Here is a 12,918-nt window from a genome sequence, read left to right on the forward strand (position 1 = left end):
GGATACATTTTTTAAAAACCTTTTTCCTGTCCTGTTCCCCCGTGGGAAACGAAGCCACAACCCTGGCATTGCAAGCGCCATGCTCTACCAACTGAGCCGCACGGGACCGGTAGGATTTTGTGGTGTTTTAGCCTTATTTGTGCTCAACAGTCTGTTATTTTGATCAGCAGCAGATAAATAGTTTTCTCACCATGTTTGTTAGTTGGTGACTCATTTGATTCCTCTCAGCTTGAAAACAAACCCGGGAATCGTTAGATTTAACAGCGCTTTCTCACTTATTTTCATGATTGCCCGGGCTCTTGAAGAGACGTTGGCCGAGGTGAAATGAGGGAGGGAGCTCATTTGCATTTGGCTGTAAAATGCAAATACTGATACGTGTTGGAAAGAGTGACAGGGAGTGCGTTGGCGAGGAAGTCGCTGTTGCCTGCAGACCGATGAAGGAGGAAGGGTAGAGGAGGGGGTTGACTCGGATGAGCTACATCAGGTGGGAGAAGAGCTGCTTCCCTGGAAAATAGGCACAGAAACACTACATTTAACACCTTCTGTCATTATAACTTAATAGAAATACATTCTGATAACAGAGGGAGAACAATAAAGATGTAAGTAAGTGTTTCACGGTAAGGTCTACTACACCTGTTGTATTCAGCGCATGTGACAAATGCAATTAGATTTTATTTGACTAGATGGTTGTGGTAGAGGAGTTAACCCTCAGGTCTGCCATGCAGGGGAAGTTGGCCTGAGGCTCTCTGAATAAGTTTCATTGTGTTCCAGTCTGTGATAGTTGTGGTGCCTGGTCGGGCCCCTGCTTGTGAAGCGGTTTGCTGTACTTTTGGGATTATCTTGTGGGTTTATAACCCTGGTCCTCCACTCAGTCTATGCCTCTTACAGGAATTAGATGGCTGGGGAGATGGATGGAAGGATGTCCCTTCCCCCTATTCATGCCCATCTCCCTTTCTCATCACTCTGGCCGTGTGTAAAGCGTCTGTCACCTCACATCAAGCCAACAGACCAAAACAAAAGTCCCAAGTCATCTCCTGCTATTCTGTATAATGCATGCATAAAGTACATCTCTGATTCATCACTAGCTAAGATACAAGTGTTTCTTTCTCGCTCTCTGTGTGTGTGTGTAGATGCTGCTGTTTCCTGGCCAGCACTTCTCCCAGTCCGGCCGCTACTCTGTGTCCATGAGTGGAGAGCTGTCCATCACCGACGTGCACCCAGAGGATTCTGGTTATTATATATGCCAGGCCATCAGTGTAGCAGGAAGTGTCCTGACCAAAGCCCTGCTGGAGGTGGAAGGGGGTGAGATTGAGGGGGTTACTTTGGGACGAGGAAGGAATATGGTACTGGGAGGGGAGAGCCCAGTACAAATACATAGATATTATAACATGCATGAATGGATTAGCAGGTAGGCTCTGACAGCTCTACATAACCACTGTCAAATAGAGTGGACATTACAGCGTGTGTGACAGGACCCACTGACGTAATGTCCTGTCGGTTATTCCCTCTCCCCCATAGGTCCTTCACACCGTGTTCCACCAATAATCCGCCAAGGCCCAGCCAATCAGACTTTGGCTCTGGGGTCCGTTGCCCAGTTTCACTGTCATGCGATTGGTGGACCCTCACTAAAGATCGGATGGGAAAAGGACGGGAAAAAGATTGTGGAGGACGACCCCCGCATGAACCTGATGGAGAACGGGACACTGCAGATCACTAATGTTGAGGTACTTGTATGATGTCATGGAATAAAAATATGTTTGGGATCGGATTTGTCTTTTGATCCTCATGAATAAATGAGTATTGCGCGGCTGGACAGAAATGCCATCCATCATCTATACATTTTTACTTTCCCCAATGCCAGAGGGCAACATTTTTATGTTCTCCTCCATTACAATTTTTTTTTAAAGTCTAGGTGAAACTGAATTTCAAACAGACTTCTCCGGTGTGATTACGTGCCTATGCAGTGTGTAATGTTAATGAATGGACTTGTTTGTAAATGTGTTCTGCTTTGATGAAAGACCAGTCAGTGGCCCTTTTGTGCTGTGGCCTCACTGGAGGTGGGCGTGCGGAGCGGGGAGTGCAGCATCGTTTGTTATAATTGACTGTGGCCACGCATGATTAACGATCTCAGAGCCTTTAATTACATCTCTGGCACAACTCTCTCGCTCTCGCTCTCTCTCTCGCTCTCTGTGTCATCACTGTGTCATGCTCAGGATTTGTGCTCAGCAAACTTGGAGCATTAACACAAAGTCCAATGCATCAATGAGGTGGGGGAAATATGCCATGCCACTGCGCTCAATGGAACAGAAGAGATGCATTAGCTTGGCATCAAGAGGGAGGGAGAGGACCAGTTCTAGGGGGAGAAAGAGGGACTAAAAATATTTAGCCTATCGATGCCCCTCTTCAATATTTCAGCAGTGGTTAAACTCACACAGAGTTCATCTGTCCACATGCTACCAGTCCACTAACCAGAGGTAAAATCTAACATGAATTTATGTTGGTTACAGTAGACTGGCACTCCGCCAGCCCAGTGTTGGTAACACCATTAGGCCAGTGAAGCATGAGGACATGTATACAGTACTGTGGCAAAGGAGAGCAGGTAGACCAGGGGTGTCAAACACATTCCATGGAGGACCTAGTGTCTGCTGGTTTAATTTTTTCCTTTCAATTAAGCTCTAGACAACAAGATGTGGGGAGTTCCTTACTAATAATTTAGCTCAATTCATGAATCAAGTACAAGGAAGGAGCGATAACCCGCAGTCACTCGGACCTCTGTGGAATGAGTTTAACACCTGTGAGCTAGACCATGTAGACTACTGTTCACTCAGGACTCCTGGTGCTGCTGTGGCTGAGGGATGTCTGCTTTGTGGCAAAGTGGCATTTTATAAAAGCTTTTACCTTTTAAACTTCTAAAAGTGAGTCTCAGGCAGCAAAGCAGTGAACAAAAAAGCTATTAATAAGTAAAAAGAGGAGATCCACTGGGATTGGCTCCACTTGGATTAGCAAACACAGTATCTAAAGCACCATGGTTCCAAAGTTTTGGGTCCCCTCTCCTCGTGTAAGGGAGCTAAAATGCACATCTGTTGCTAGGATATGGATTCGGGAATGTACACGTGTGTGGTGTCCAGCGCCACGGGGGAGTCAAGCTGGGGTGGGACACTCACCATTAGAGGTAAACACACACACACAATTCTCTCAGTGCCTCACAAAACCAAACACCACTGGTTTCAAATTATACATTACATTATACAGAAACCTACTTTCCTGCTTTAGCTACAGTATTCACCACTACTGTGTGTGAATATCAACAGACTTGAAAAATAAACAGTCAAACTCATACTATATCCCAGTACACTACCACACACTACTATATCCCGGTACCATTATCACACCCCACCACTGTGTCTCATGTTATCTCATGCCGGATCCCTGTTTGTGTCCCAGAGGATGGAGCCCCTGGGTCATCAGTTCCCCGGGTGTCAGAGTCCATCCAGCTGCCAGGGCCGCCCCAGAGGCCTGTGGTGACGGAGGTGACCAGGGGCACAGTCACCCTCACCTGGCAGTCCAACCCCCACGAGGGTGGGGCCGCTGTGACCTCCTACATCATCGAGGCCTTCAGGTACTGTATGACATGCAAGGACTGGGTACCAGAGCCATATATTTGCAAACCGCATTGCCCAACCTCTCTTAATACATGGCTCTGCAGGACACCATATAAATAGAGGATTTCTATTTCAATGCTTTCTAGGTCTGTTGCTATATCAGTTGTGTTCTTGATGTGTATTTTATTCACACACAGAGAATGTCCATTTGGTTTAACTAAGCCATTCATACATGTGCTACAGAGACAGGAAATAACGACATGAAGGGAAACCGAGCTGTGGCAGATTTAATAAAAGCGTTCTGGAGCAGAGAATCATAGAATCAGTTGCATAAAGGGGGAAAAAAGCAGCATTTTCCCCATGGTCCTGGACTGCACTGACCTGGGGCTATGGAAGGGCAGCCCAGCCATAAAGCTCTCATCACAGGCAGAGAGGTCAGAGGCTCAGGACCGGCAGAGCCAGACACAGACAAGCCAACAGGCTGCCTGTTGATTGGCATGGAGACTGACAGTACAGTTTGAGAGGAGATATTCCCATGGGTAGCTGTTAGCTGCTTTCCTAAAACTTCATCTAACAGAGCACAGTCTTTAAATAGAGCTAGCTGCTGGATGAAAACATATCCTATTATTCCTCTGCTAACCCTCCTAGGACTGGCGAACAGGGCTTAATGGAAGGAGAGTGGAGAGGAGGGAGGAGAGGGATGCTTGAAGGGGGTTGGAGTACAGTAGAGGGCAGATTGCCATGCAGATCTTCTATGACACCTAGTTAAGGAGCAGGTCAGAGTTTGGAAGAGTTTGTTCGTTTTGGACTTCAGTAAGGGTTTTTTCGTCTGTTTGAACACATAATTTTTCTTGTGGCAAGCCGAAATTGAGCCGAAGTCTATGCCCCTTGAAAATTAATGACAGATTTCTTGCGTTATCGTAGATTAATTCAGACTATTTTGAGGAAGTGTATACTGGCTACGGCATCTCAAAATTGTCAAACAGTACTATTGTCCCTTTTTTGTTGTTTTTCAAGGTCTTTTAAGGGAGTATGTTAGCCCACTCGTTCGGTTCGGCTAGCCGAGTCCTCATATCAGGATAAGGACAAGGCCAGACAATCCTACCAGAATTCAATCTGTAATTGATAAATGCTCTTTTTCAGCCAATCTGTTGGCAGTGTGTGGCAGACGGTAGCTGACCGCGTGAAACAGGAGAAGCACACAGTCATTGGCCTGTACCCAAACACTGTCTACCTGTTCATCGTCCGAGCGGTCAACTCCTACGGTCTGAGTGACCCCAGCCCCATCTCTGAACCCATCAGGACACAGGGTCAGTATGGGCACAGAACAGCATATAATGTGCATAATCACTCAATCACTTGAACTGTTTCGTAGTAAAGTGTTACGTGATGTTAGGCTGTTTTGAGTGCAGTGTGGTATGACATCAGGCTGTTCTCAATGCAATGTGGTATGATGTCAGGCTCTTCTGAGTGCAGTTCTCTCTGTCCCTGTGTTGTTGTAGATGGGAGTCCTACAGAGCAGGGGGTGGACCACAGACATGTGCAGAGAGAACTAGGGGAGGTGTCTGTCTTCCTGCAGAAGCCTGTGGTCCTATCACCCACCAGTGCCCAGGTCTCCTGGACTGTGAGTAAAACTGAGTATTCTAATCTGGAGAAACAATATGCTACTTTATACTGTGCTACATACTTTACAATATCTTGGAGTAGATCAATACCCACCTCCTATGTCCCTCCTCCTGTGTTCTGTCATTGGCCAGGTGGCGCGTCAATCTCAGTATGTGCAGGGCTACAGGCTGCTGTACCGCTGCACTGGCAGCGTCTGGTTGGTCCAGGACGTGAAGGCTGGGCCTGAGCTTAGCACTGTCCTATCAGACCTACGCACGGACACAGAGTATGAGGTGAAGGTCCTTCCCTACTTCAACGAGCTGCAGGGACTGGACAGCCCCCTGGTGCTACTACGCACCCCTGAGGAGGGTAAGACACGCAGCGGGATGCAGGAGCGTCCCTCTCTGAAGTAGTGTACTATGCCTACAGACTTCTTTATTGTCGCTGCAAGGGCAGTAAGAATCCATTTTCCTTAGAATTGAGTAAAGTGGGGTTTTTTTTGCTTCTAAAATGACTAATCAATTCTGTTATATGCTACTCTAGAACACCACAGCAGAATTGTATTGACCAAAGTCTCTTTTTGATCCTCTGGGTCTTGTTAACTAACAATTTTCCATATTCACATCCTTCCAGTGTTGAGTGCTCCCCCGCAGGCTGTGTCAGTGGTCCAGCTCAGCAACAGCTCCAGCATCCGTGTCTCCTGGGAGCCTCCCTCTGACGATCAGAGTGGTATAGTCCTGGAGTACAAGGTGAGATTACAGCATGGAGACTGTTGAAGCTGTACCTGGTTGGAGGAAAGTGCTACTCTAGACTACTGTCTGATGTTAATATAGTGAAATGTGGGCAGTTAATTAGTCACTACAACTGTTCGTGGGAAAGAAAAAGTTAATATTTATATATCAGCAATGTCCTGATTTTAAGCAGTCGGTTTTATCAATGTTGCCAAAACATGCTGTGCAGAACAGAAATGCAGTGCTAGTGGTTTTAATTAAACATTGCAAATTGCTCCCTGATTAGTATCTGTTAACAGTAACACTTCTATAGAATACAAAAACACAATTTAACAAATTTAGTCCTCAGATTTAAATCATATGTCCTCATCTTGTCAATTGGATCTCCTCTTAAGTTTTGATTTGCAGTCCCCAAAAAAATGTTCTCAGACTTTTCTGGAAAGGCTTTTAAAGCCTATTGTATCCCCATGTTGAGCTGGCTTACAACAACAAAATATCTCCACTTATGGTTCAATTGTCCTCTTGGCAACATGATCGACTTGATGCTTCTAGTGTTTTTAAATGTTGTAGGTCATTTCTGTCCCTCCACCACTTAGTATCACGCTTGTTTCTCTGTCTGTCAGGTCTGGTGCCTGGGAAGTGACTCTGAGATGAAGACAGAGAGCCATATCAACAGGACAGTGGATGGAGCAGTATTGTCCATCCTACTGACTGGGCTGCTACCAGACCTCCAGTACAATGTGATGGTGGCTGCAGTCACCATCTTGGGAGTTGGTGAACACAGCCCACCTATAGACCTGGTCCTCAGTGAGTCAGCTTTACCACCTTAGATGCAACATTAATAGCCTGTCAACTTGGTCCTCAGTCAGTAATGGGAGATGACTTAAGATGAGGCTTGAGGTTTCTGAATTGTTTGTTACTGGTATACTGTATTTCAACACTTCTTGCTAGAAAACCAATGGGGTTAGTTAGTTGTCTGTTTATTCAGGAAGCCATATTGGAAATTAATTTGCCAGACTGATAACCTGGACTCTCCATCATTCAGCCCTGTCACTGGACATGCCTTCAGACCCTCTGCAGAAAGACAGCAGCCTCAGTCTATCAGAGCAGATCACGGGTGTGGTCTGCCAACCAGCGTTCATCGCTGGGTTGGGTGTGGCTCCGTGGCTGGCGCTCATGGGTTTCAGTGGTTGGCTGTACTGTCGCCACCGCAGGAGGAAGGAGCTGGGACACTACACCACCTCATTCGCCTACACACCTGCAGGTATACTGTGACATCCTCAACCCGACACTGTATTCACATAGCATACAAACAACACCATTAGCATTACAATACTAGTTTGTTCCAATCCTGTCACCATCACATTTGCCAAGTCTGAGTGTCTTAAATGTGACTTGTTGTAATCTGTGGGTTCTGAATCCTAGTGTTGCTGTGATATGCCTTTTTAGTGTATCTAGGTCAGACTCAGAAGCATGATGGCCTTAATGAAATTACAACAAAAAAACGGCATGCCTGAATCACAAGTGGGACACACTGTTTTGTGCCCTTGAGTATACGGCATATTATCTGAATTTGTTTGGCAAACAGCCCTAGATGAAAGCCACTGCATAATAAAGAGAGATTTTAATTGCAGCCATTGCTTTTGTTGTTTTTTCCTGCAGTTGGATTCGCTCACATTGAAGGATCTGGTCTCAGCAACGGAAGGTAGAGATCTTGGTTTTACTCAGAGCATCAATGTAAACATGAGTGGACTCGTTTTTTTAATTACAACCAGCACAGACTTACAGTAATATCTGACCTTTAGTTCTCTCCATCTGTCTACAGTAGACCAGGGATGCTGGGCTCCAACATGGGGAACGTTGCCCAGAATGGAAAAGACTCAGTCAACTGTTGCTCTGGCAAACTGGACTCTACAGACAGATACTACAATGGTGAGAGCCGACAGTCACGTCTTGCAACTTGGGATGGGATAAAATGCAGTAGTTTGAATAGAAGCTAAATGAATAGTAATACGCTGCCTTTACAGCTCAAATAATGGAACCTATTTGAACTTTTGTGATTGACCAGGAAATTGCAGAGGGAAGATCAAGTGGTTCATTCAAGGAAATGTTTGACTTTTTAAATGTTTTACTGACTTTCTATTTCTCACTGCAGTTGCCATCTCCAATTACCTGAGCCAGTCTGAGAAATACAGCTCAGTGTCCACTGACAGTCCCATCTACAGCACCATCAATACAGCTGCTGCTGAGGACTTGCAGGGTTTAGCCTACTACAACACATACTCCAACACCCCCTGCACCCAGGGCTCCAACACCCCCTGCACCCAGGGCTCCAACACCCCCTGCACCCAGGGCTCCTGCACCCAGGGCTCCAACACCCCCTGCACCCAGGGCTCCAACACCCCCTGCACCCAGGGCTCCAACACCCCCTGCACCCAGGGCCCTGACTCCTATGCCAGTACCCCCGTCCTCTCCAACTTCGGCTTCTTCGGTCTGGTGCAAGACCTGGACCAGTGGACCATCCAGTCTGGACAGTCTGTAGAGTACACCAAGATGCAGTACGCCAGGACAAGCAATGGTACAGGCACCAATTGCACTTCTCATGTACTGTAGTTAAGGGCTCATGGAATGTTAAGTGGTGAGGATATACAGTACCAGTCAAAAGTTTGGACACACCTACTCATTCCAGGGTTTTTCTTTATTTTTATTGTTTCTACATTGTAGAGTAATAGTGAAGACATCAAAACTATGAAATAATACATATAGAATGATGTAGTAACCAAACAAGTGTTAAACAAATCAAAATATTTGAATCTTCAAAGTAGCCACCCTTTGCCTTGATGACAGTTTTGCACACTCTTGGCATTCTCTCAACCAGGTTCACCTGGAATGCTTTTCCAACGCTCTTGAGGGAGTTCCCACATATGCTGAGCACTTGTTGGCTGCTTTTTCTTCACTCTGTGGCCCCAACTCATCCCAAACCATCTCAATTGTACTAGGCTCCCGAGTGGCGCAGCGGTCTAAGGCACTGCATCAGTCCCATAGGGCAGCGCACAATTGGCCCAATGTCGTCCGGGTTTGACCGGTGTAGGCCGTCAATGTAAATAAGAATTTGTTCTTAACAGACTTGCCTAGTTAAAGGTTCAATAAAAAATGGGGTTGTGGTCGGGTGATTGTTGAGGCCAGGTCATCTGATGCAGCACTCCATCACTCTCCTTCTAGGTCATTGTCCTGTTGAAAAACATATGATAGTCCCACTAAGCGCAAACCAGATAGGATGGCATATCGCTGCAGAATGCTGTGGCAGCCATGCTGGTTAAGTGTGCCTTGAATTCTAAATAAATCACTGACAGTGTCACCAGCAAAGCACCATCACACCACCTCCTCCATGCTTCACGGTGGGAACCACACATCATCCATTCACCTACTCTGCATCTCCTCTGAACAGTTGATGTTGAGGTGAGTCTGTTACTTGAATTTTGAAGCATTTATTTGGGCTGCAATTTCTGAGGCCGGTAACTAATGAACTTATCCTCCACAGCAGAAGTAACTCGGGGTCTTCCTTTCCTGTGGCGGTCAACATGAGAGCCAGTTTCATCATAGCGCTTGATGTTTTTTGCGACAGGACATTTTCCCGATTGACTGACCTGAAAACATTGATGGACTGTCGTTTCTCTTTGATATTTGCATACTGTTTCTCTTTGTCCCCCCCCACCCCTACCTTGTCACAACACAACTGATGGGCTCAAACACATTAAGAAGGAAAAACATTTCACAAATAAATGTTTAACAAGGCACACTTGATAATTGAAATGTATTACAAGTGACTACCTAATAAAGCTGGTTGAGAGAATGCCAAGAGTGTGCAAAGCTGTAATCAAGGCAATTGGTGGCTACTATGAAGACTCTAAAATATATTTTGATTTGTCTAACACTTTTTTGGTTACTACATGATTCCATATGTGTTATTTCATAGTTTATGTCTTCACTATTATTCTACAATGTAGAAAATGGTAAAATAAAGAAAACCCCTTGAGTGGGTGTGTCCAAACTTTTGATTGGTACTGCAGCTAACTTTGTTACATAGTTGATGAGGGTGTGTGTGTGTGTGTGTAGACATCAAAACTATGAAATAACACATGGAATCATGTAGTAACCAAAACACTACCGTTCAAAAGTTTGGGGTCACTTAGAAATGTTCTTGTTTTTGAAAGAAAACTTTTTTGTTGTCCATTTAAAATAACATCAAATTGATCAGAAATACAGTGTAGACATTGTTAATGTTGTAAATGACTATTGTAGCTGGAAACAGATGTTTTTTAATGGAATATCTACATAGGTGTACAGAGGCCCATTATCAGCAACCATCACTCCTGTCCAATGGCACATTGTGTTAGCTAATCCAAGTTTATGATTTTAAAAGGCTAATTGATCATTAGAAAACCCTTCTGCAATTATGTTAGCAAAGCTGAAAACTGTTGTTCTTATTAAAGATGCAATAAAACTGTCCTTCTTTAGACTAGTTGAGTACCTGGAGCATCAGAATTTGTGGGTTCATTACAGGCTAAAAATGGCTAGAAACAAAACTTTCTTCTGAAACTCGTCAGTCTTTTCTTGTTCTAAGAAATGAAGGCTTCCATGTGAGAAATTGCCAAGAAACTGAAGATCTTGTACAGTGGTGTGTACTACTCCCTTCCCAGAACAGCGCAAACTGTCTCTAACCAGAATAGAAAGAGGAGTGGGAGGCCCGGGTGCACAACTGAGCAAGAGGACAAGTACATTAGAGTGTCTAGTTTAGCTTCATTAAATAGTATCTGCAGAACACCAGCCTCAACGTCAACAGTGAAGAGACGACTCCAGGATGCTGGCCTTCTAGGCAGAGTTTCCAGCTACAATAGTCATTTACAACATTAACAATGTCTACACTGTATTTCTGATAAATTTGATGTTATTTTAATGGACAAAAAATGTGCTTTTCTCTCAAAAACAAGGACATTTCTAAGTGCCCCCAAACTTTTGAACGGTTATGTGTATATACAGTTGAAGTCGGAAGTTTACATTTAAACTCAGTTTTTCACTATTCCTGACATTTAATCCAAGTAAAATGACCTGTCTTAGGTCAGTTAGATCACCACTTTATTTTAAGATTGTGAAAGAATAATAGTAGAGAGAATGATTTATTTCAGCTTTTATTTCTTTCATCACATTCCCAGTGGATCAGAAGTTTACATACACTCAATTAATATTTGGTAGCATTGCCTTTAAATTGTTTAACTTGGGTCAAACATTTCAGATAGCCTTCCACAAGCTTCCCATAATACGTTGAGTGAATTTTGGCCCATTCCTCCTGACAGAGCTGGTGTAACTGAGTCAGGTTTGTATGCATCCTTGCTCGCACACGCATTTTCAGTCCTGCCCACAAATGTTCTATAGGATTGAGGTCAGGGCTTTGTGATGGCCACTCCAATACCTTGACTTTGTTGTCCTTAAGCCATTTTTCCACAACTTTAGAAGTCTGCTTGGGGTCATTGCTCATTTGGAAGTCCCATTTGCGACCTAGATTAACTTCCGGACTGATGTCTTGAGATGTTGCTTCCATATATCCACATAATTTACCTCCCTCATGATGACATCTATTTTGTGAAGTGCACCAGTCCCTCCTGCAGCAAAGCACCCCCACAACATGATGCTGCCACCCCCGCGCTTCACGGTTGGGATGGTGTTCTTCGGTTTGCAAGCCTCACCCTTTTTCCTCCAAACATAACAATGGTCATTATGGCCAAACAGTTCTATTTTTGTTTCATCAGACCAGAGGACATTTCTCCAAAAAGTACGATCTTTGGCCCCATGTGCAGTTGCAAACCGTAGTCTGGCTTTTTTATGGCGGTTTTGGAGCAGTGGGTTCTTCCTTGCTGAGCGGCCTTTCAGGTTATGTCGATATAGGAATCGTTTTAATGTGGATATAGATACTTTCGTACCTGTTTCCCCCAGCATCTTCACAAGGTCCTTTGTTGTTGTTCTGGGATTAATTCACACTATTCGCTCCAAAGTATGTTCATCTCTAGGAGACAGAACGCGTCTCCTTCCTGAGCGGTATGACAGCTGCGTGGTCCCATGGTGTTTATACTTGCGTAATATTGTTTGTACAGATGAACGTTGTACCTTCAGGCGTTTGGAAATTCCTCCCAAGGATGAGCCAGACTTGTGGAGGTCTACAACTTTTTTTCCTGAGGTCTGATTTTTTTCCCCATGACGTCAAGCAGAGGCACTGAGTTTTAAGGTATGCCTTGAAATACATTCACAGGTCCACTGCCAAATGACACAAATTATGTCAATTAGCCTATCAGAAGCTTCTAAAGCCATGACATAATTTTCTGGAATTTTCCAAGCTGTTTAAAGGCACAGTCAACTTAGTGTATGTAAACTTCTGACCCACTGGAAATAATCTGTCTGTCAACAATTGTTGGGGAAAATTCTTGTTTGTTAACAAGAAATTTGTGGAGTGGTTGAAAAATGAGTTTTTTAATGACCCCAACATAAGTGTATGTAAACTTCCGACTTCAACATATATATGTTATATATTGACCAATGTTCTCTTCAGCTTGATTTAACTAAGTGTGTGGGTTGTCTGCTTTCTCTCTGTACTGTAGCCAAGCTGGTGAAGCAGAGGTCAGTGTGTCCTCCATTTAAGCCTGCACCACTCAACTGGGAGGACGTTCTGTCTCTACCACTGCCTGCTAATAAAGGATGTGGTTACACCAAGAGAGATCAGGATGAGGGGAGGAACAGGTAACACCCAGCACTACATCCCCTGTAGACACCCTCCCATGGGATAGCTTGTTAGCATTTCCCTCCCGGTGTTCAGGAGGGAAATGGCAGTACAGGGAAAGAGAACTAGTAGTGCTGAAGTTGTTACCCTTTCTCCATAACTCATTGTGATTTTTCCTGATGTGTCCTTTTTGTCTATTCTCTGATGCCCT

General features: G+C 44.5%; 1 protein-coding gene across 1 annotated transcript in view; it reads left to right on the forward strand.

Annotated features, from left to right (window-relative positions):
• LOC139385733 (roundabout homolog 2-like) overlaps positions 1-12,918 on the forward strand; it is a 73,648-nt gene that overhangs the window by 55,340 nt on the left and 5,390 nt on the right. The window contains exons 9-22 of the mRNA XM_071131006.1: positions 1,131-1,302; positions 1,519-1,724; positions 3,091-3,172; positions 3,445-3,619; positions 4,746-4,912; positions 5,105-5,226; positions 5,360-5,576; positions 5,841-5,956; positions 6,562-6,745; positions 6,984-7,202; positions 7,601-7,643; positions 7,764-7,870; positions 8,094-8,516; positions 12,589-12,727. Coding sequence (XP_070987107.1) covers positions 1,131-1,302; positions 1,519-1,724; positions 3,091-3,172; positions 3,445-3,619; positions 4,746-4,912; positions 5,105-5,226; positions 5,360-5,576; positions 5,841-5,956; positions 6,562-6,745; positions 6,984-7,202; positions 7,601-7,643; positions 7,764-7,870; positions 8,094-8,516; positions 12,589-12,727 — 2,372 coding nt within the window. The remainder of the gene's footprint in view (positions 1-1,130; positions 1,303-1,518; positions 1,725-3,090; positions 3,173-3,444; positions 3,620-4,745; positions 4,913-5,104; positions 5,227-5,359; positions 5,577-5,840; positions 5,957-6,561; positions 6,746-6,983; positions 7,203-7,600; positions 7,644-7,763; positions 7,871-8,093; positions 8,517-12,588; positions 12,728-12,918) is intronic.

The sequence above is a fragment of the Oncorhynchus clarkii genome, chromosome 27 (assembly GCF_045791955.1).
Source record: "Oncorhynchus clarkii lewisi isolate Uvic-CL-2024 chromosome 27, UVic_Ocla_1.0, whole genome shotgun sequence".
In the NCBI taxonomy this organism is placed as follows: Eukaryota; Metazoa; Chordata; class Actinopteri; order Salmoniformes; family Salmonidae; genus Oncorhynchus; species Oncorhynchus clarkii.